We start from the raw sequence: 22,626 nt of genomic DNA on the forward strand, positions 1-22,626 counted from the left end.
CTAAAGAAAATTTATTTGAATTAAACAAAAGGAGAAGGTCCCCCCACCTTTCCACTATTGTTTCAGTTCAGTTCAGTTCAGTCGCTCAGTTGTGTCCAACTCTTTGTGACCCCATGAACCGCAGCACGCCAGGTCTCCGTGCCCATCACCAACCCCCAGAGTCCACCCAAACCCATGTCCATCGAGTTGGTGATGCCATTCAACAACCTCATCCTCTGCTGTTCCCTTCTCCTCCTGCCTTCACTCTTTCCCAGCATCAGGATCTTTTCAAATGAGTCAGCTTGTCACGTCAGGTGGCCAAAGTATTGGAGTTTCAGCTTCAACATCAGTCCTTCCAATGAACACCCAGGACTGATCTCCTTTAGGATGGACTGGCTGGATCTCCTTGCAGTCCAAGGGACTCTCAAGAGTCTTCTCCAACACCACAGTTCAAAAGCGTCAATTCTTCGTGGTGCTCAGCTTTATGTATAGTCCAATTCTCACATCCATGCATGACCACAGGAAAAACCATAGCCTTGACTAGATGGACCTTTGTTGGCAAAGTAATGTCTCTGCTTTTTAATATGCTGTTTAGGTTGGTTATAACTTTCCTTCCAAGGAGAAGTGTCTTTTAATTTCATGGCTGCAGTCACCATCTGCAGTGATTTGGGAGCCCCCAAAAATAAAGTCAGGCACTGTTTTCACTGTTTTCCCATCTATTTGCCATGAAGTGATGGGACTGATGCCATGATCTTAGTTTTCTGAATGTTGAGCTTTAAGCCAACTTTTTCACTCTCCTCTTTCACTTTCATCAAGAGGCTCTTTAGTTCTTCACTTTCTGCCATAACGGTGGTGTCATCTGCATATCTGAGCTTATTGCTATTTCTCCTGGCAATCTTGATTCTAGCTTGTGCTTCCTCCAGCCCAGCATTTCTCATGTTGTACTCTGCATGTAAGTTAAATAAGCAGGGCGACAATATACGGTCTTGACGTACTCCTTTTCCTATTTGGAATCACTCTGTTCCATGTCCAGTTCTAACTGTTGCTTTGATTAGACAACTAAACTTACTATTAACTGTGCATTGAGTGGCAAACTTGGGTTGAAATGCTGTTTACTTACCAAAGTTTATGCTTATAAATGTATTACTTAAATCATAGATATGAATATTGTACTTTTCAATAAAAAACTTATCTTTAGAACAGTATTTTTTTTCTGTTTTTAAGAATTTAGGACCTTTAGAAAAGTTACTCTCTGGAAGATCATATTTCAATTGAACTCAGCATTATGTGTCTTGAAAATCCTAAAGGGAAACAGTAAACCAATTTAATTTAAAAGGAATACTGGAATGGGTACCATTTGCTTCATGCACTGCAGACTAACAGGCATTGAATGTTACACACAGTTCAGTCACTGTGCTAACTACTTCAGATGATTTACCTCTAAATCCTCGCAACAATTCTATTAAGTAGGGACAGTTTTGCTCCTTTTAATTTGTGAATAAAGGTCAGAAAGTCTTGCCCAAGATCACCAAGATAATTTTTGTTGGAACTTACATTTATACCTGAAGCCCTTTGACTCCAATCCCTCACCTCAATCAAGAAGCTGTACTCCTTGCCTCAATTGGTGACAAAGAAAATGTCAGTCATCAAAACGAAATCATTCCAAATGAGTGAAAGAGGCATTGAGGACATTCTGTTCCATTTTTACCAATATCTGTGGGTATGTTTAACAGATAAGAGACTGGAATCAAATTTGGCACATTTTAGGCCATTCTAGGAGCTCACCAGGAGAAGGCAATGGCACCCCACTCCAGGACTCTTGTCTGGAAAATCCCATGGATGTAGGAGCCTGGTAGGCCACTGTCTATGGGATCGTACAGAATCAGACACGACTGAAGCGACTTAGCAGCAGCAGCAGCTGGAGCTCATCATTCATTGCCCTGTTATTGCAAATACCCTGTTCATTCTGTGGCAAAACCAACCACAAGTGTAACCCATGTTGATGGCTTTGAACTTAGCCCTGGGCAGACTTTATACTGCACCAGGGGCCTTGGCGCAACTCTGAGCTGACATTCCTTAGGGAGGAGTGAGGCAGCAGAGGTGTGCTATGAACAGCTAGGCACATCTGTTTACCTTGCCCTTGTAGTGCCTGTCTGCTTCACTGCACAGCACATGTGGTTTCTCTGCGCTGTGGAAGATGGCTTTCCTGTGGATCCCCATCTGCTTTTGGATTTTTCACCTGTTCTTTTGGGAAGAATTAGGTGTGATCCCTATATTGACCTCTAAAATTTCTTGAAATGTGACCTCAGAATGCCATAGGTTCAATCACATGAGAGAAGACAGAGATATTTTTATGATAAATATGATTTTCAATGTGCAAGTAAGTCATTTTATATTTTGGTAACACTCCAGGTGAAAGAAGTAGTGACTGAAAAAGGATCCAAAAACTTTCTGGGAAAGTAGTAAGCTAGTGAAATATCTGTAGGAGAATTTGTGAGTAAACTTTGTAAGAGAATATGTTAGTAAAATGGAAAAAATATAGGGTACCTTTTAGTTTTGCAGAATTCCAAGTGAAGTTCTGAAGTTCATATATATAGCTACTATATATATGTATATATATATATATATATATATATATATATATATACACATACATCTATATATTTATAGCGTGCATGCACAGTTGTGTCTAACTTTTTGGGACCCCATGCACTGTAGCCTGCCAAACTCCTTTGTCCATGGAATTTTCCAGGCAAGAATACTGGAGTGGGTTGCCATTTCCTCCTCCAGGGGATCTTCCCCACCCAGGGACACAACTCACATCTCCTATGGCTCCTGAATTGGCAGGTGGATTCTTTACCACTGAGCCACCCGGGATATCTCTTTATAGATAGAGCTACTGTAATCTAATTCTTATCCTCAGATTATTTTTCCTTCTCTGTCCCATTAACTGAGCCAACGAGGTTTGGCCCAGATTTCAACATTCACCTAATGTATTTTTTCGAGTTCTAATTGATAAGAATGTCTTAACCACTAACTCACTTGGAAAATAGTTGCAATTTTCAGTTTACAAATCCTTAGATCAATACCTTCATTAACATGTTGTACTTCAAAAATGTTTTTAGTAATTCTTTTCCTTCTCATTTTCATATTATTTTCTCCAATGTGCTTCCTTTCCTTTCTTTCCTCCTCTTTTCAAAATGTATTTTTCTCATCTCTCTTGTATACCATAGCCCAATTTTCTCTTCCTCTCCCATTATTTCCCCTCCTGTTTGAAACTGGAGAAGAGAAGGCAAGCAATGGACTATGACATAAACTCCAGCTATATTTTAAATTCCACTATTGATTCTTTTCCCTTCTTTCTAGTTTACCTCCCTATTAATAAACACTGTTTACATAATTTCCCCCCATCTCCTGCTTCTTTTGAAGTTTTCTCCTCTTGGGTAACATTGACACAACACAGTCTTGGGACTCCTTATCCCTATTTATTTGAACCATTTCTCCTTATTTTGCTGACATACTTGTTTTAGGTCTTCATCTTACCTGGCCACCAAAATAAATACCTGGCCTCTGACCTAATGCACCTAACAGACATCAGTTTGTTTTCTATTATCTTTCCTTGATCTAACACCTATGGCACTGGTTCTTTTTAACCCTTTAAGGATTTGCTTTCTTTGCTTCTTCCAAAAAGCTTTGATTGACTCTCCACTTGTTAATTCACTTTTTGATCTATAGTCTCCTCTCACTCCAGAACTTTAATGATTATTTTCTAGAATTCAACTACTAGGATCTTTACTTCCATCTCCTTAACCCAATGGATCACAGTGAGCTTGCAGATATGAGCTGAAGGAACAAAGAAGGAATCCCGTGGGCAAGGCACTTAGCATCTCTTGAAATCCACTGTGGGTTGGTAAGCTATCTGTAATTTTCTTTTGCACAATATTGTCCTATTCTGGGGCCTTTGCTCTTTACCCAGCTCAGTAGTAAAGAATCCGCCTGCGAATGCAGGAGATGCTGGAATGCAGGAGACAACAGAGACAGGGTCAGAAAGATCCCCTGCAGTAGGAAATGGAAACCCACTCCAGTATTCTTGCCTGAAAACTTCCATGGAAAGAGAAGCCTGGCTGGCTGTGGTCCATAAGGTCACAAAGAGTCAGACACAACTGAACAAATGAGCAGTCATGCATGCATGGAAAAAAAAAAGACTGCAGACGTCCTATTGAGCACAGAGTGCATGTTTCACTGTAAGGGGGTAGAAGAGAAGAAGAACTGCTACACTAAGAACATAAAGGGAGCAGAGTATCTCGTTATAATTGTTCCCATTTACCAGACGTACCAGTCTCTCCTCGTGTTGAGCAAAATTAATTTGAAGGCTTGGGCAGGACAGCTGTAATAGCAAGAATGACTAGAAGAGGACTTAAAGGTGTGTGGGTGGGTTGGGGGAAGGACTAAGAGCAGTTGTGTTCCCACTGCCCCTGAAGGGTGAAGGCATGCGACACGTCTGCATATGTGTAAGGTATGGGGGTGGGGGTGGACGTCATTCCCTTGTTTTATATGCAGTGTCAGGGAAGCATTTAATATGCATCTCTCCTCCTGCAGACTCCAACATGTATGTGCTGTGCGTGCTTAGTCGCTCAGTCCTGTCCGACTCTTTGAGACCCCATAGACTGCAGCACCCCCAGGCTCCTCTGTCCATGGGGATTCTCCACCCAAGAAGACTGGAGTGGGTAGCTGTTTCCTTCTCCAGAAGATCTTCCCAACCCAGGGATTGAACCCAGGTCTCCCACATTGCAGGCAGATTCTTTACCAGCTGAGCCACTAGGGAAGCCCAAGAGTACTGGAGTGGGTAGCCTATCCCTTCTCCAGGGCATCTTCCTGACCCAGGAATTGAACTGGGGTCTCCTGCATTGCAGACAGATTCTTTACCAGCTGAGCTACCAGGGAAGCTCAAACTCCAGGATATTTGATGGCTAAAAAAATAACTCCCCCCCGCCAAAAAAATACCCAGCCAACCAACAAACACACATAGTTCCTGGAGTCTTATATAACACAAAGCAAAGAGACTGATTCTAGCACTCTGATGAAGTCAAGCCCAAATTTATTAAAAAATAAAGTTGCTGGGGCACTTAAGGCTTGTCTATTTTTTCTCACCTGAAAGTGGAATCTTCCAAAGAATAATCTTCAGAATATTCTGGGGAACATTCATTTTATTTGTGGTCATAAATAATATAAATACACATTAGACAACCCTGTCTTCTAGTAGTGGCAACTACAAAGTCTACTAACCAATGTGCTTAGTTGCTCAGTTGTGTCTGACCCCATGAACTATAGCCCACCAGGCTCCTCTGTCCATGAGGATTCTCTAGGCAAGAATACTGGAGTGGGTTTCCATGCCCTCCTCCAGGGAATCTTTCCAACCCAGGGATTGAACCCAGGTCTCCCGCATTGCAGGCGGATTCTTTACTGTCTGAGCCACCAGGGAAGCCCACTAAACATTAGGAAAGAAGTATGTGGACTGTGTGTATCTGTGTATCGTGTGTGTGTGTTGCCTTAGAAATGGGTAATCTTCTCTAAAGCCATGTTGTCATAGCTTTTGTCCTTGGGATCATAGCCTGGAACCAGGCTTTCTTGCTTGAGGCCGTTTTGTAAGACAGATTCAGCCCCTTGTTTCCAGGTACTGCCATTCTCAAGGTTTTCCTGAGGAAAATAGAAAGATACATATTAGTGGGACAGTCTTAATGTATCCGAAATCAAACTGAGGGAATCTTGTTTATACCTCCCCTTTTGAAAAAGAAAAGAAAGACAGACAAATATGAAAACAGCACAAATAACTCTGACCCAGGGCACTTCCTAATTGGTAGCTTTGATGCCTCAATCCATGTAGATGCCATTTCTAATGATGATAATAATCATCATAATAAAAACAGAGCAGTTTAGTGAGCTGGTGGCCCACTAGAATCTGCCTACAATGCAGGAGACCCAGCTTCAGTCCCTAGGTTGGGAAGATCCCTTGGAGAAGGGAATAGCTACCCACACCAGTATTCTTGCCTAGAAAATCCCATGGACAGAGGATCCTGACGGGCTACAGTCCATGGGGTCACAAAGAGTCGGACACAACTGAGCCAGTAATTGCATTGCACAATGCATCAGTGCATAGCATGAAGACATTTATGTCTCTAGCACAATAGTCCTGTGAAGTGGTAGCATTACTTCCTGAGGAGAGACACACTTGTGTCTCAGAAGGTGGTCACCCTCTTCCTTTCCATGAACAGCAAGTCTCCTGGTCACAACAGGGGCCCTGTATGCGAACTCGGCAGAAGGCTGCTCAGTGTTATTTCTTGGCAAAGGAGCCCAGTAGTGACAACTAAGTGTCCCCTCCCACTCTAGACTCAGCCTTGGGAACAGAAGCTGCCTGCATCAGCAAGATTTCCCATTTATCTCAGGAAATTTGTGCCCAGGAAGATAAGTCTGTAAAGCAGTAAATAATATTATTCTTTTTTTTTTTCTAGAACTTCCTCAAACTCATTTATCCAAACAATACACTGCTTAGCCAGCTGCCTTGTCAGCAAATAGACTGCCTTCCCATTCTAAGCCCCTGTCAAGAAGGTGCTCTCCTTAGCAAAAACTATGAAACTCAGCTTTACTTCACATACATGTTATTATGGGCTTTGGGTAGAGGGGAAACAAATGACAACTTAAGACCTGTGATAAGGGCAAAGAGTCCTCTCCTAGAGTACTGAAAGAGTGAAATATCTGGGCTTGAAAGAAAGATAATAAGCCCTCACTTTAAGGGAAAAAAATTCCTGCCTGTTATCTGACTGAGAAGACAGACCTGGATAAAACCAGTTGCAAGCCCAACAGAAAACACTGCTTCTGTCAACGTCCTAGAGTTATCAGATGCCACAGTAACTCTGAGTGGTTACTGCTCTTCCACCAAAGCTGCTGCAGATGGCTTTGTCTCCAGTCCGTTCTCCCTTACTTAGACCCCTCTTAGAATCCTACAGCAGAAACACGAACCTTACCCTTTTGTTAAGGGTAGCACTCCCTGGCTCCCCTGGGGTGTCCCAGCCCCGCTTCCTCTATCAAGTCAGTAAGTCCAATCTGGTCTGACGTCAGGCTGTTATGGTGGTCATGGGCTGATGTGACCTTAATCATACTCGGTCAGTGTCTCTAGACCTTAATAGCACTGGGACAATTTCCCTCACCCTGTGTGGTCTAAACATGATTCTTGGAAGGATAAGAGGAGAGCTGGGAGACAGTATGTATCCTGCTGCTTCTCTGAGAAGTTCCACCAATAAATCTTACTTTATATTTACACTCTGTGACATACCAGACATGTTCGTGTCCAGATCACACTCCATGGTCTCCCTTTTGTTCTCTTGTAAAAGCTGAAGTTCCAAAAGTGTGAAAGTTGCTCAGTCATGTCCTACTCTTTGCAACCCCATGGACTAGTTCAGGAAATTCTCCAGGCCAGAATACTGGAGTAGGTAGTTGTTCTTTTCTCCAGGGGATCTTCCCAACCCAGGAATCGAACCTGCATCTCTCACATTGCAGGCAGATTCAGCTGAGCTACCAGGGAAGCCTAAGAATACTGGAGTGAGTAGCCTATCCCCTTCTCCAAGGATTCCCCCAGGATCTTACCAACCCAGGAATCAATCTGGGGTCTCCTCTCCTGCACTGCAGGTGGATTCTTTACCAGCTGAGCTACGAGGGAATTTAGCTGAAGTAACTGAAGTGGAAACCCAGATTTTTTCAGATTCTCATATCCACCAGCTACCCTCCCAACTCCCAGCCTTGCAGACGGTTTAAATGGGCAGAAACAGAATCCTTTTGAGCCAATTCACATTGTTCAGAAGCTCAAACATCAGCTTACCTGCTCTGTTCCACTGTCATGCTGAACTCCACACCAGCACAGTGTTTTGTATTTCTTAGACCAAAAGCAAAATAAATTGCAGACTGGTCTAATTAGCAGTGGTGGAATATCCTTGCCCTTTTGGCGACCTAGTAATGAAAGCAAAAATGGATTAGGTGTTGCATGCTTCCAAGAGTTCCTTTAAGGATTGTCCATTTGAGAACTTGGTCACTCTTTTTGGGGTGAACCCCAAATCATGCCTGTAAGATGGGTACCTCATTTGGCAATGCATAAGACTAGCCCATGTCTTCCTTGGCCCCAAGAAGAGGAATGTATGTAACTGGCCTGTTAGGAAGCTGATGATTACTCCAGCAGCTACGCATCCCAGGCAGCCCACGGTGCTGTAGTGTAGGTAGGAGAGGGCATACCAGGTCTCAGCGATGGCGGGTCTGTGAAGAACAGCAGCACATCCTCAGTTCTGAGTGTGAAGTCATGATTCACAGTGACTAAGAGGATGTCTGCGGGCTCGGCATTTCTTAAAATGGTCTTCCCTGGTGGCTCAGTGATGAAGAGCCAGTGCAGGGGACCCAGGTATGATCCCTGATTGGGAAGATCCCCTGGAGGAGGAAATGGCAACCCATGCCAGTATTCTTGCCTGGGAAATCCTGAGGACAGAGTATTCTGGCAGGCTACAGTCTATGGGGTCACAAACAGTTGGACATGACTGAGCAACTAAACAACAATCTCTCAAAACCCCAAAGCTCATCTTTTGCCATTTGATCATTTTTTTAAAAATAACTGACTGTAGAGTGGTTGTGTTTTATATTCCACTCAACTCAGTCCATCCCTGAATTACAAGTCCTACTACTACACCACAATTGCAATAAAGACCATGCCTTCCATTTCAGACATTTACTAAGCCCAGATTTAGTGCCAGAAATTGTGACAGACACTGGAGATTGAAGATAAGTAAGCCACAAAGTCTACATATAATAGTTCACAATCATAAAATAGACCAGCACACCTTGATAGAAGAGCAACAAAGGATTCGGAAAATATTCAGAAAGAGTGTTAAACCCAGGCTGATGTGTGAGATGATGCCACAGCTTGTTTTTAAAAAATACTTAGCTGTTATTCAAGAAAAAAAAAAAAAGGTTGTTCGAGCCAGGATTAAGTATTCCAAGAAAAAATGTAGAATAAGCACAGGCAGGAAGGAAGAAACAGCATAGTGGACCTGAGAACTGAGACTTCCAATTAACGCTCTTGCCAAATTCATCCTTGAGCACCAGGATGCAGAGGAATGCATACTCTTGGGCACTGGGGTGCAGGGGAATGGATATTTACAGAAACCTGGGGCACTCTTTATTGCTGGGTACCATCCAGAACAACTAACTCTCTCTTAAGAGAGCAAGATGGCCTCCTCAGACTTAGCATGAAGTATGCACCTTTCTCTAACTTGGTGACCATCTCTCTGGGACCTGACGCCATCTTTAAGGTGAGAATACCTGCTGGACAGCACTGGAGGCACCGATTCCGTCATGTTTGATAGGCCACACTGGTCCGTCGACAAAGGCAAAGGCCATGTCTTAGAGGCTGGTGCAGGGTAAATGAAGGCCCCGATGGCCACCCAAAATGACAAGAAGATTCCAGTCAGAAGGCCTGCTAGGGCACCCTTGATAAAGAAAAGCAAAAGTTAACGAGAGATCTGACCATTGAAAGATCAAAGGCATTGAAAGAATAATGAGATGAAAAGCGTTATGTCTTAGAGATTCTGGCTTTCTACCCCCAATCCTGGCCACTTGTGCTCAAAACAGCACACTGCCTGCCTTCAAACTCCCACAACGAGCTTTATTTAGGAACACATTGTTCCTTAGATGAAGACACTGGAAGATTTTATTGTGGTCATTTTATGTAAATTTTAGCAGGATTTATTCTTCTCCTTTTGGCTTCTCCCTCCTATCACTAAAAAGTACTTGTTGAACCTCAGTTCCCAGAAGAAGAGTTTCAGAAATACAGGAAAACCTCAGATAATGGAGACACTGGGGTCATTTTCCCCTGACATCCATTGTAGGCTGTCAAATAGAAATTTTTATTCCTATATCTCTTCCCAGGTGATGCTGGTCACGGTCCTTGGACTCCCAGGTTTGGAGTTTTTGGTTTGAGTGTAAATATTAGTCGTGTCACTTAAGGGTCATACTTCTTGATCAAAAGTTAAAAGTCAGTGAGTCACTCATTCCTCCTTCCAAGGAAACAGAATAACCCAGCAGGGATCAGGACCACCAAAAACTAAAACTGAATCTTGCTGGTCTGCGCCAGATAGCTGAACTTTCTCTGTGATAGAAAACAACTTGTCAGTTTCTCTATTTATTCATGAAAATGTCTCTTCAGTTACAGCACCAGAATGTTCTGTTTGTTATTGTCTGGCGGAACTAAAGCAAGGAATGTGACTTGACTGCTACGGCCCTTGGGCTACACTGCACATGTTTGCTCAGTCATGTCTGACTGCAACACTGTGGACTGTGGCCTAACAGGCTCCTCTGTCCATAGTATCTTCCTGGCAAGAATACTGGGGTAAGTTGCCTTTACATTCTCCAGTGATCTTCCAGACCCATAGATAGAACCCACATCTTTTGAGTCTCCTGCGTTGGCAGGTGGATTCTTTACCACTAGTACCACCAGATGCCATAAATTAATGATCAGAAAAGTATTTGCAATAACTGAGCATTGTATTATATTTCAAAATAAGTGATCCCTTTGATTTATTTTTACTACACAGTCATCCAACCAATATTTACTTAAGGACATACCATTAGCTTGTACTGAGGCTTCCCCAGTGGTACCAGGTGGTAAAGAAAAAACTGCCTGCCAATGCAGGAGACATAAGAGATGTGGGTTTGATCCCTGGGTTGGGAAGATTCCCTGGAGGAGGGCATGGAAACCCACTCCGGTATTCTTTCCTGGAGAATCCCACAGACATAGGAGCCTGGTGGGCTAGAGTCCATAATGTCACAAAGAGTTGGACACGACTGAAGTGACTTAGCACTCACATACACACATTAGCTTGTATGGTATCTAGTATTTGTATCTTCGTCAAAACCAAGAATACTCAGCTATTATGCAGGCTGGTCTCGTCTCTCCTTCTTCAATTAGTTAATTAGCTTAATTAAGTTACTTATAATTTGGGGTAACTAAATATAGAAAAGAAAATTTACACTTTTGAAGTTTTCAAAGTTGGGTTTTAACTAAACTATTTCTGATCTTAGTATCTGTTTTATATTTCATTTTGTGGGCTTTTAATTTAGAGAAGACAACTTAAACCCTAAAGAGTTCACATTGATGCCATAACATATGATATTTCATGACTGGCTCTTACTTTGTTTTCTGCTCTTAATACAGACTCACAGATTCAGAGATTGGAGGGCTAGGGCTCTATTTAGATCTACTATGGAAAGAAGACCTCATTTTTTTTCTGGCAAAGACAAATGGCCTTTCCAAGGAGGACTGAGAGAAGAGAGAGTGGCTGGGCCTGGTCTCAGCTGGAAGTGTGCAGAGGGGAAGTGTGCGGACTTACCTTCCAGTTCACAAAAGGGAACAAGATTCCCAGAGAGAACAAGCCCAGCATTGGCCCCCCACACATGCCGTGGATGCTGAGGGCAGCCTGTGGAGCAAAGCAGATCAGATCAACAAACTATATTCCCCTGAATCTGTGGCCCACCCAGGACCAATTCCCTTTCTTGGACATGTGATGAAATACAGTCCTAGTCCGGACCGTGTCACTTATTAATCATATGCTTTCTCAAAATCATTTCTCCCTTCTGGGCTCATTGAGAAGCATTATGTAAAAAATCAAAAATATCTATAAACATACTTGTGTGTGTATGTGTGAACACAGACAATTTGGATTTAGTAGAATAAGTTTTCCCGCAAGCTGGAAATTACTGATTTGTTTATATTTTCTATCTTGTCTAAAAGCTTTTGTAGGGGGGTGGGAGAAAGGTCCAAGTGGGAGGGGATGTATGTATACATATGACTGACGTGCTTCTTTGTACAGCAGAAACTAACACGGCATGGTAAGGGAATTGTAACACAATTTTTAAAAAGAAAGATTTTTAAACAATGTATTTAATAAATACATCTATAACTTGGTTGCATATCTTATGCAGTTGATCCAGTTGTTTTAATTTAGTTTGAACAACTCTTTATTTTGATAATAATTATTAACCCACTCTTGCTATCTCACCAGAATAAATACATCTATAACTTGGTTGCATATCTTATGCAGTTGATCCAGTTGTTTTAATTTAGTTTGAACAACTCTTTATTTTGACAATAATTATTAACCCCCTCTTGCTATCTCACCAGAATATCTCAAGGATGTTGCAGCACTAATTTGGAACATGGTGGGGAGGCCATTGGATACTCCATATCCTATATCCCATTGTTACGGCTCCGTCTCTTTTGGATATAGAGGGAGTTTGGCAAATGCATTTCCATCTCTCTTAGCCTTTAAGTTATTGAACCCAGTGAATTGGAAATGGGTTTTAATTAAACTAGTTTTCTATCAATCTATATAGTCTTGTGCCATAGCTTTTCGAAAGTCTTGAACATACGCAGGCACTGATAAGCCTGGGAGGAAGCATGACTTAAGTATGTGCGTGCATGCACTCACACAGACACACACACGCACACATACACAAAGCTACTCTGCAGTGCAACCCTAGTTCTATCCATACAACTGCAGGGCTCTTAGATCAAGGGGCTGTGATAAGAATGTTCTAAACAGTTTATACATCTTTTCTGTTTGTCAGGCACTAACTCCATGTCTTATGTGTCAGATAATAGAGATGAATTGGCACTATAAACAAATGATCTCATTTCATCCCCACAATTACCCTGATTAGTTGATAGCACTAACTGGATTTTACAGATGAGAAATTTGGACTGAAAGAAAACATATTCAAGGTATACTCTCAGTTAGAATGTTGTAGAGGTGAGATTTAAAAGTCTGAAGTCAATTTTGCTTGGCTCTAAAACCCATATTTTCTCTTCTAAAAGTAAGTCCCACCTAAAAAAAAGACAAAAGCATGGAAAACCATCATGGTCTCCTTTTTTCTGCTTAAGGGGAAAAAGTTATTTGAAATAGTTCATTACTAAGAGAATATTTAGATTCTCATTTTGACTCTGCCACATGTAAATATGATCTGGTGAAACTTCAGTTATTAATTCAGATTTATTTCACTTCAGAGAGTCTTCTTTCTTTAAAAAAAAAATAGAAGTAGGACCAAGGGGACTTCAAGTCCACTCCATATATAATATAAATTCTTTTGTCCAGAAAAATGAGCTACAATGCACTGTTATGATTGCTTTTCCAGGATAATTTTTAGAGAAATCAATGCCACAGATAGATCTTTGACAAGTTGGAGATAGATAAAATTACAGTAGATACTCTTCCCCAAAGTCAATACTTAATAGTCTTCACATTTTCTCTGCTGATTGATAGTATTAATTTCTAGTTGCTGTGGTTGCTGAATTTGGAAGCTAACTTACTAGCTATTATATGGGAGAATCAATAAATTAGGATAAATGTTTATATCCCCCATAGGAGAAAAATAATGAACAATCTCTTACAAAGTCCTTATCCAATATGCCCCGGGTAAGGGGGAAGTCTTCTTGTGATAAATCAAAGAGTTTCTGGATTTTAAAAATACATATTTCTGTAATATACAAAACCAACTTCAATTTCTTGTCTTTCTTTTTGTCATTAAGTATGTTTAATTGAAGGAAGACAGAGCTCGTTTAATAGTCCTTATCCCAATGGCCAAATCTCATTTAAGCCCCTGCTGCAAGGAGAGGATTGCAGCTAAAGAAATGTGTTTCATGACTAGGGTGTCCTAGCCTTCTCAGATGACAAATGGGGATCAAAATACCTGCTTCTAATACCTGCTTCCTAGGATTTTTGTGTGTGTGCATGTTTGAGAGTATTCAATGTGGAATCCAATAGAATCTAAATAGAACCTGGGCACTCTGGAGAACATGATAATCACTCCCAAAATATTATCCACCATTATTATCATCTTACTATTATCTTCTTACCTCCCCTGTTGGTGAGCTCTCTGATCCGTGAGGTGTGTCATTTGATAGTTGGACTGTTTTGAAATCTAGAATGTACCTTTTTTTTTATACTTCAAAGGAAAGAAAGATCACCACCCACTCCCACAAAAAACAAACAAAGCACTTTCTTAAATTGGGGAAAAAAACAAATCTAGAGATGATGGTGTGCATGGGAAGCCTGGAGTGCTGCAGTCTGTGGGACTGCCAACAGTCAGACATGGCTTAGCAGCTGAACAACAGTAACAGGGGTCACCGCAGCCCTTAGCAGAACTATTGAGTTGTCCAGAGAGTACATTCCAGTTTTCTGTAAGATCCTACATGAACTTTTTGACCAACCCAGTAGCTGATGGCCATTAAGACAGCAACATAATAGATACAATGGCTTTTCCCAGAGAGAACTCCACAAATCGTTAGTTATCAGATCTCCATTGGTTATTCTACTGATATGGCTGACGAAGGTCTGTCCAGTCAAAGCTATAGTTTTTCCAGTAGTCATGTATGGATGTAAGAGTTGGACTATAAAGAAAACTGAGAGCTGAAGGAGTGATGCTTTTGAACTGTTGTTGGAGAAGATTCTTGAGAGTCCCTTGGATTCCAAGGAGATCCAACCAGTCCATCCTAAAGGAGATCAGTCCTGAATATACACTGTAAGGACTGATGCTGAAGCTGAAACTTCAATACTTTGGCCACCTACTGCAAAGAACTGACTCACTGGAAAAGATCCTGATGCTGGGAAAGATTGAAAGCGGGAGGAGAAGGGGACAACAGAGGATGAAATGGTTGGATGGCATCACTATCTCAAAGGACATGAGTTTGAGTAAGCTCCAGGAGTTGGTGATGGACAGGGAAGCCTGGTGTGCTGCAGTCCGTGGGATAGCGAAGAGTTGGACATGACTGAGCAACTGAACTGACTGACTGAACTGACTGGTGCTACCTGCCTCTCCTCCTATCTTCTCTCCCTGTACATGATTCTTCGGTCACATATTTAAAGTGAAACAGCTTACTAAGTTTTCCCAGAGCCTTTTGCTATGTGCTATAGTTTTCTGAAAGGGTAATACATTGGAAAATTAAATGGTATATTAGTCTTTCTGCACCTGTCAAATCAGATGTCTTCAGAGAAGCAAGGAGAGCATTTTAGACAAATCTCTCTCCTAGGAAACAGCACATCAGTGTGTTCATTTCTTGCCCACTGGCATCCCCTAAACTGTGTGAACTTTGTGACACACATTTTAACCAATCAAGGAAGGAAGCAAGCCTAGCATACTTATTTGAATAAGGACAAGCATCCCTCACAGCTCCCTCTTCATGGTAAGCTTGACGTGTTACACCAGTGTTGCAGGAGACCTTATCTATTCTGGAGCCTTTCATGCCTCAGTGGCAAATAAGCTTAACATGCAAATATCTCTGGAAGAATACAATTCATTTTTTCAAATTCTCACCAAATTGGACATGGTGATACATCCTTAAAACAACATTGTTAATCAACTATTCACAATAAAAAAATAGAAAAAAGAGTAAATAATGATTGGATAAAGGGGAGAAAACAAAGGGGCACAAAACATCAGAGGTAACTTGGAAATGGGGGGAAATAAACCTTAAAAAGAGGTTTCCCTGATGGTTCAATGGTTAAGGAATCTGTCTGCATTGAAGGAGACAAAGGAGACGTTGGGTTTGATCCCTGGGTCAAGAAGATCCTCTGGAGAAGGAAATGGCAGCCCACTCCAGTATTCTTGCCTGAAGAATCCCCATGCACAGAGGAGCCTGGAGGGCTATAGTTTATAGGGTCACAAAGAGTCAGACATGACTTAGCAACTAAGCATGCAAACCTTAAAAAATGCTGTTGAGATCACTAAAGACAACTTCATGAACACGTCAGTTCCGCTGTGTGGAGGGGGAGATATCAAAGTCCTCAAAAGTTATAAAGAGATCAGCAAGTAACTGTCATTAAATATAGCTCATACTTGGCACAGAGGACAGGACATTTCCAGTCCCACAACTTCTCTTATAAAGACAGAGGATGAAATAGTTGTTATGGTACTAAACTAGCCAATTAAGTTTCCTGTACTTCAAAAAGGAAATAATGGAACCTATGTAAAGAGTCATTGGAAAGATCAAGCAAGATCCACTGCTCTGGAAACTAAAACACATCCTATAAAAGTCAGTGATGACTATTCACTCACTCTCACTCATTTCTACATTTAAGCAGCATGTATTGAAAACCTAAACCATGCCAAGAAAATATACAGGATGTTCAAATTATACAAAGATATGATAGGATTAAGATGGTTGATGTAGACTATGAAGATTCCTTATCTGATGATGTTTTGTGAGTTGGGCAATTTGAGGAAGGAAAAGGGGGAGCTCAGAAGACTTGGGTCATAAACATGGTTTAACCACTAACTAGCTGGGAGAACTTGAGCAGGATGTCTTCATTTTTTTCTGTATCATCTACAAAACAAATGTTGAAACAGATTATCAGCACTTTCTAGTGCTGACATAAGCTGAACGGGGAGTTGAACATATGGGAGGTAGTTCAGCATTGTTAATAGGTAGAGGTGGGCTCATTTCCAAGGTCTATTATGCTTTAGTTATACGAATTTGGGACAGTTCTTCACCTCCCTATTTCTTAGCTTCTTCACCTGTGACATTAGTACATTATTCATACTACATCTTAGGGAAGTGATGAGGATCAAATGAGACAATACATTCGAGACTGCAGCTAGACCATAATAAGCATTCTGTAAATGTCCATTTTAATGATTGATTTTACTAGTATGATTATCCTAGTTTTATTTAAGGATAATAAGTTCTCAGGTCTGTCATTACCTGTATGACACCACCCATGAGGGATGCAGCCACAGCTGTGGAGGTACATATCACACCGAATAAGAGACCTGAAGAAAGAAAATGCAGGACTATCATCCAACCTGCTTTGAGGGATTCCTTGAGCTCCTACTCAGGGTCTTCTCTCATGCAAGCCGTATTGGAAGGGGTCTCAGGAAGGACTGTCTACCCCAGGTAGCTATCACAAGCCCCAACAAGGACACTGATGAGACTTTCTCCCCCAACACATGCTTTCCTCTGTCAGACAGAATGAGCTGGAATTCAGCCTTCTGGAGTCTTCTCTCCAGGATTTAAGAAGAAAACTGTCATGTTGAATCAACATGAAGATGTAGAAAGATCACTGGTCTACAGACTAATCCAGACTAAATTAGTGAGAACTAAGTCCATTTCAACCACTTACCTATAATCAGCTGAAGAAATTACTAACTTCTCTGGGATACATGTAGTTTTTCATCTTTAAAATGGCTGAATATCTATACAATTTACCTCACAGATTTTGCAAATCTGGGAATTTTTTCTGGTCTTTTCATGCTTTATTCATAACTCCTTATGGCCCTCAGTATATTGCATAAGGATTTCTTTGTTTACATGGCTGTGTTGGAGCACCATGAGGGTCATCAGGGTACCACGCTCTGAAGCATCTTGCACAGTGTGCCTCTAGCATCATAGGATCTTGCTGGATGAATAAGCATATCTTGGTTATCTTTTAGAGGTAATATCTTCTTCTAAGCCATATTTTTAAAAACAATTGTTTTCATACATCTTTGTTTAAAAACTACCTTAAAACTATTCAATTCCCATTAAAACCCATAGACTAAATGAGAAAGGGTGAGAGATAAGGAGTTGGAGATAGATATAGACAGAGACACAGTGACAGAGATAGAGAAAATGATTTTTCTCATTTTAGTTGAAATTCTCTCTCAGGTAAATATTTGGCTCAGTTCCCAATGTCACCATTAATTTCACCGAGTATGTCAAACACTTACCAAATGCCAATGCTATAAATACCACTTCCCCCAAAGATCTCACATTCTAGGAAGGAATCACATCTAAATTAATTTATCCAAGAGTACCTGTTATATAGCAAGTACTATATGCTTGTTATTATTATATCAGATTTGGTATATGATATCCATAATATTTATTATCAGGAATTCACTTTTAAGATGAAATCAGAGTAGCAACTTTAAAGCTATATTTTCCAATTTCTCAATAAAACACGGAAAAATGAGGAAACCTACACAATAACAATAACACCGTTTGACCAATAAACACCTTTTAAAATTATAAAATTGCTCCCATTATTTTTAAAGATGATAGATTAGACATCAGAAATAAATGTTTGCCCTAATTCTGTATCACTTCATGAATAAGGAGAATTTTGCCTGCCTGAAGAAAATTTAAAAGTTATATTTTCTCAACTGTTAATTATCTTCTTGCTGAGCCAACGGTTATCTGTTTCAAATGGGACTCTAGGAAACCACCCCTCAATCCAAGGGTTCTACTTTTCTGTGCTGACTGGAGAACTGATTCAGTCCCCCTCTCCCCCAAATCTTTATACGTCCACCAAATTGCAATCAATAGCAACTTTCGGGGCAAGGGGCTTAGGGAAAATTGGTGGTGTTCCACGGAGACCTAGAGTGTATGCATCCACAGACAAAGCAGCAAATGTGCAAGAGAAAGCACCACAGTTTCAGCAAATCCTATGGATTTTCCCAGTGTTACAACAGCTTGGAGGATCAGACAATACACCGTGGTCATAGCAGAAACTTCTACCCAGCATGTTCTTGAATATCTGCTAGAAATTGGAAATTGCATAAGAAGTGATGCTCATCCACCTGCTATTAGCTGCATGTAACTCATTATGCAAGATAGTAAAAAAAAAAAAATCAAGGCAATTCAATCACCCAGTTAGCAAACATTGGTCAGCACCAATCTCTTGTTCAAGCATAAGTGAAAAGAAAAAAGAAAGATAGGATCCATGCCAAAATGTTGCCAAAGAAGGAAATGAATATATTAACTTATAATCTCAAATACAGAGTATGTTTTCTGGAAATAATTTACCTTAAGAACCATAAAAAGTACTTAGAAATTGTCTGGTAATTTCAATACTATGCAAAAACATGTGGACTCAGTGAAGTGAAAAGTGCAGGTCAAGAGAAAACAACTGGCAAGAAAAAAACAGCAGGATAGGATAAGCACCTATAGTTTAGGTGAGGATGAATCCAGGTGTGATAAGAAAGGACTACAAGGAAATTGAAAACTATAGTAGTTGACCAAGCACTCCTACTCCTTGGTATTTACTAAAGAGAAAAGAAAACATGTTCACAAAAGACTTGTACAAGAATATCCATAGCAGCTGTATCAAAAGAACTTCAGACTGAAATAATCTGGGTACACCAATAGAACTTAAAAAAAAAAAAAGCAGTGTACCTATACAATGTCATACTACTCAGCCATAAAAAGAGATGAAATACTGATACACAAAACAATATGAATGTATCTCAAACATATTATGCTGAGTGAAAGGAGTCTTACAAAAACAAATGTGTACTGTGTGATTCTAATTACCTAAAATTCTAGAAGAGTTAAAACTAATCTATGATGAAAAATATCATAGTGGCTACCGCTGGAAGGAAGTGGGAGTAAGAATTGACCGGGAAAACTAAGAGAGAACTTTCGAGGGTGATGGTGACGATTTATATTCCTAGTGGCTGAGTCACACAGGTGTATGCATTTCTCAAAACTCAGCAAATGCTTATTTAACATTTCTCCACGAAACTGTGGATAAATTTTACACTTAAAAAACTTTAAACAATTACTGAATTCTAGTTAATAATATGCTAAAATAATTAGAGGGAAGTGTACTGATGTCTGGATTTACTTTCAAATATATCAAACAGATGATGGATTAATAGATGGATAGAGAGTTAGATGGCTGTGTGAAAAATCAAGTTCAATAAAGCATTAATGGAGAATCTTGGTGGTATATATACAGGAGATCATAATATATGTCTTTAAACTTTGCTGTGTGATTGTATTTTTAATAGTAAAATGTGAGGAACAAAATACTGTAGCAGAATTCAAATCACTATTATTAAGAAATTTATTTTGTGGAAGACTTACAATAACATTGAGAAAAAATCTGAGCCCTTCAAGTACACAGAGGGAGAGGAAAAAATTATGAAAATAAGAGAAATAGTGAAGAATATGGAGAACACAAACCACAGATTAGAGAAACATTTAAGAATGAGAATACCATAAAACCATCAATATTTGAAGGTAATAACCATACTTACTAGAAAATCAATTAAAATTTTGGGAATAAACAAGAGTTGTGCCAATGGCCAGATATGTGCTTTACAAAACAAATGAAAACAAAAAGCTATAGCATTTTATTCAACCTGGTAATTTTCTTTTGGAGTTCCTGACTAAGGAAAAAAATTAAAGATACAATAAAATACTATGCATATGGATTTCATCACAGTGTTACCAAACCAAACAAAACAAAACAACAACTTCAAACTAACAACATAAAAATGAGTCATTCTGTAAAACATTAAGCAATCACTCAAAATCATGTTCTCAAAGAATACATTAAATGGCACAGGAAGATGCTAGTATAGCATACTAGAAAAAATAATAACCAGGAACAAAATTATACATAATTTTATTTTAAAAGCACATATACTTTCCCAAATTACTTACATTTCCTATAGTAAGTAGGTGTATAATTTGTTTATACTTAAAAAGAAGTAAACTTTGTAAAACTATAATTCAATATAAGTGCTACAGTGATTATACATATAAAATGTGATTATATGATTAAACAAAGAGCAATTATCTTTTGAGTTAAGGCTACTGGGAGTTTGGTAATAAAGGATTCTTTAGAAAACAATTTGCCTTTATTAGACAAGCTGACTGGCCACAGTGAGCTAAATGTCTTTGTCTTTGGAGGAACAAATAGGATCGATACATGGCATAATCAAGAGGTGTTGATGTGATGAACCTAGATTGTAGGATGAACACAGGAGAATGTCAAATATAAGATTGGTGAAAGCTAAGCTAGCCAGTCATTCTTTCTTGACATCCTCCTAGTTTCCTGGGATCTTTAGAAGTGTAAGAATTTATATGTGATTCTGTTTGCTAGCATTTATTGAGAATTTTAGCATCTATGTTCATCAGTTCTATTGGTCTGCAACTTACTTTTTTTGTGATATCATTGCCTGATTTTGGTATTAGGGTGATCTTGGCCTTGTAAAAAGAACTTGGGAGTACTCCTTTCTCTACGATTGTTTGGAAACAGTTTGAGAAGGATGGGTGTTATCTCTTCTCTAAATGAATGATAGAACTCACCTGTGAAGTCATCCGGTCGTGGACTTTTGTACATTTTAAGATTTTTAATCACAGTTTCAATTTTATTGCTTGTGATTGATCTGTTTATATTTTCTATTTCCTCCTGGTTCAGTCTTAGAAGGTTGCATAGCGGGGGGAGTGAGAACGGAAGGGTGGGATGAATTGGGAGACTGGGATCGACATATACATGTTGTTCAGTAACTTAGTCTTGTCTGACTCTTTGCAACCCCATGGACTGTAGCCCATCAGGATCCTCTGTCCATGGAATGTTCCAGGCAAGAACACTGGAGTGCGTTACCATTTCCTATGCTAGGGGATCTTCTTGACCCAGGGATGAAACTGCATCTCTTTTTTCCTGCAGGCAGATACTTCACCACTGTGCCACCTGGGAAGCCGGTATATACATTACCATGTGCAAAATAGATAGCTAGTGGGACCCTCCTGTATAGCGTGGGGAGCTCAGCTCAGTGCTCTATGGTGACTTAAATGAGTGGGATGATGGGCTAGGGGTGGATGGGAAGTCCAAGAGGGACAGGATATATGTATACATATAGTGATTCACTTTGTTGTGCAACAGAAACTAACACAATATTGTAAAGCAGCTATACCCCAATTTAAAAAAGAATTTATATGTGAGATTACGCCTGTATCTCCATCTGCACTTGTGCCTGTCAGCATGCACTGAATAGAGTGTGCAGGATTTTGACATGTACCACATATACATTTCATGATATGGAATAGAAGATCCACCGGCTGTACCTACATAAGCCTTTACTGATCCAGGTGCTCAGCTTGTCAGAGAGATGAGGAAAACAGCTCTTGACAAAATCCTCAAAGGTCACTGTTGCTAAGGCATTGATGCTGGCAGCCACGGTGCTATAGGGAGACAAAAGCGAGAACATAGCCCAAACTAAATAAAGCTGACCAGCCTGCCCTGCCATCCAGGGTAAATAGACAAGGCAAGGCTCTAGACAAAACAGATAGACATATGTCCTTATTCTGGATCTCCAGGGGAACTACAGGCCCTCACTCTCCAAAGCTGCTTCTGTGTTTAATGCTCTTCACTTTCTTCCTCTAATTCCAGTGAAGAAACTAAGCTTTCATTCTCTAACTCCCACTGATTTCCCTAGACCTTAAATGAGCTAACATGCAGTAGCAGGGAGATTGTGTGTGTGTGTGTGTGTGTGTGTGTGTGTGTGTAGGTTAAACTTGAGGCAGGAAGTAGTGACTATCCTAATTCAGGAATCACTACAATATGTCATTCATTCATTCTTTCATTCATACCATTTATACATCTGTTCATTCTGAGTACTAGGCATACAATGGTGAACCAGAAAGACGTAGAGCTTACATTTTAGTTGTGACATAGATATTTAACAATCAATTATTCAACTGACTTCACTGTTATGAAGAAAAATAACAGAGTTAAGAAAGCATATCTTGCAGAGACCTAAACTGAAATGAAGTTAGGATTTTTCTCTAAG

The 22,626-nt window shown here is 40.1% G+C and overlaps 1 protein-coding gene across 1 annotated transcript in view; it reads right to left on the reverse strand.

Annotated features, from left to right (window-relative positions):
- Positions 1-5,529: 5,529 nt before the first annotated feature.
- The window catches only part of SLC5A12 (solute carrier family 5 member 12), a 45,919-nt gene continuing 28,822 nt past the window's right edge, over positions 5,530-22,626 (reverse strand). Inside the window, exons 9-15 of the mRNA XM_068989243.1 lie at positions 21,906-22,018; positions 16,769-16,836; positions 11,403-11,489; positions 9,337-9,503; positions 8,177-8,280; positions 7,853-7,980; positions 5,530-5,676 (exon numbers count right to left, since the gene is read on the reverse strand). Of these exons, the coding sequence (XP_068845344.1) occupies positions 5,530-5,676; positions 7,853-7,980; positions 8,177-8,280; positions 9,337-9,503; positions 11,403-11,489; positions 16,769-16,836; positions 21,906-22,018 (814 nt within the window). The remainder of the gene's footprint in view (positions 5,677-7,852; positions 7,981-8,176; positions 8,281-9,336; positions 9,504-11,402; positions 11,490-16,768; positions 16,837-21,905; positions 22,019-22,626) is intronic.

This window comes from Capricornis sumatraensis, chromosome 16 (assembly GCF_032405125.1).
Source record: "Capricornis sumatraensis isolate serow.1 chromosome 16, serow.2, whole genome shotgun sequence".
In the NCBI taxonomy this organism is placed as follows: Eukaryota; Metazoa; Chordata; class Mammalia; order Artiodactyla; family Bovidae; genus Capricornis; species Capricornis sumatraensis.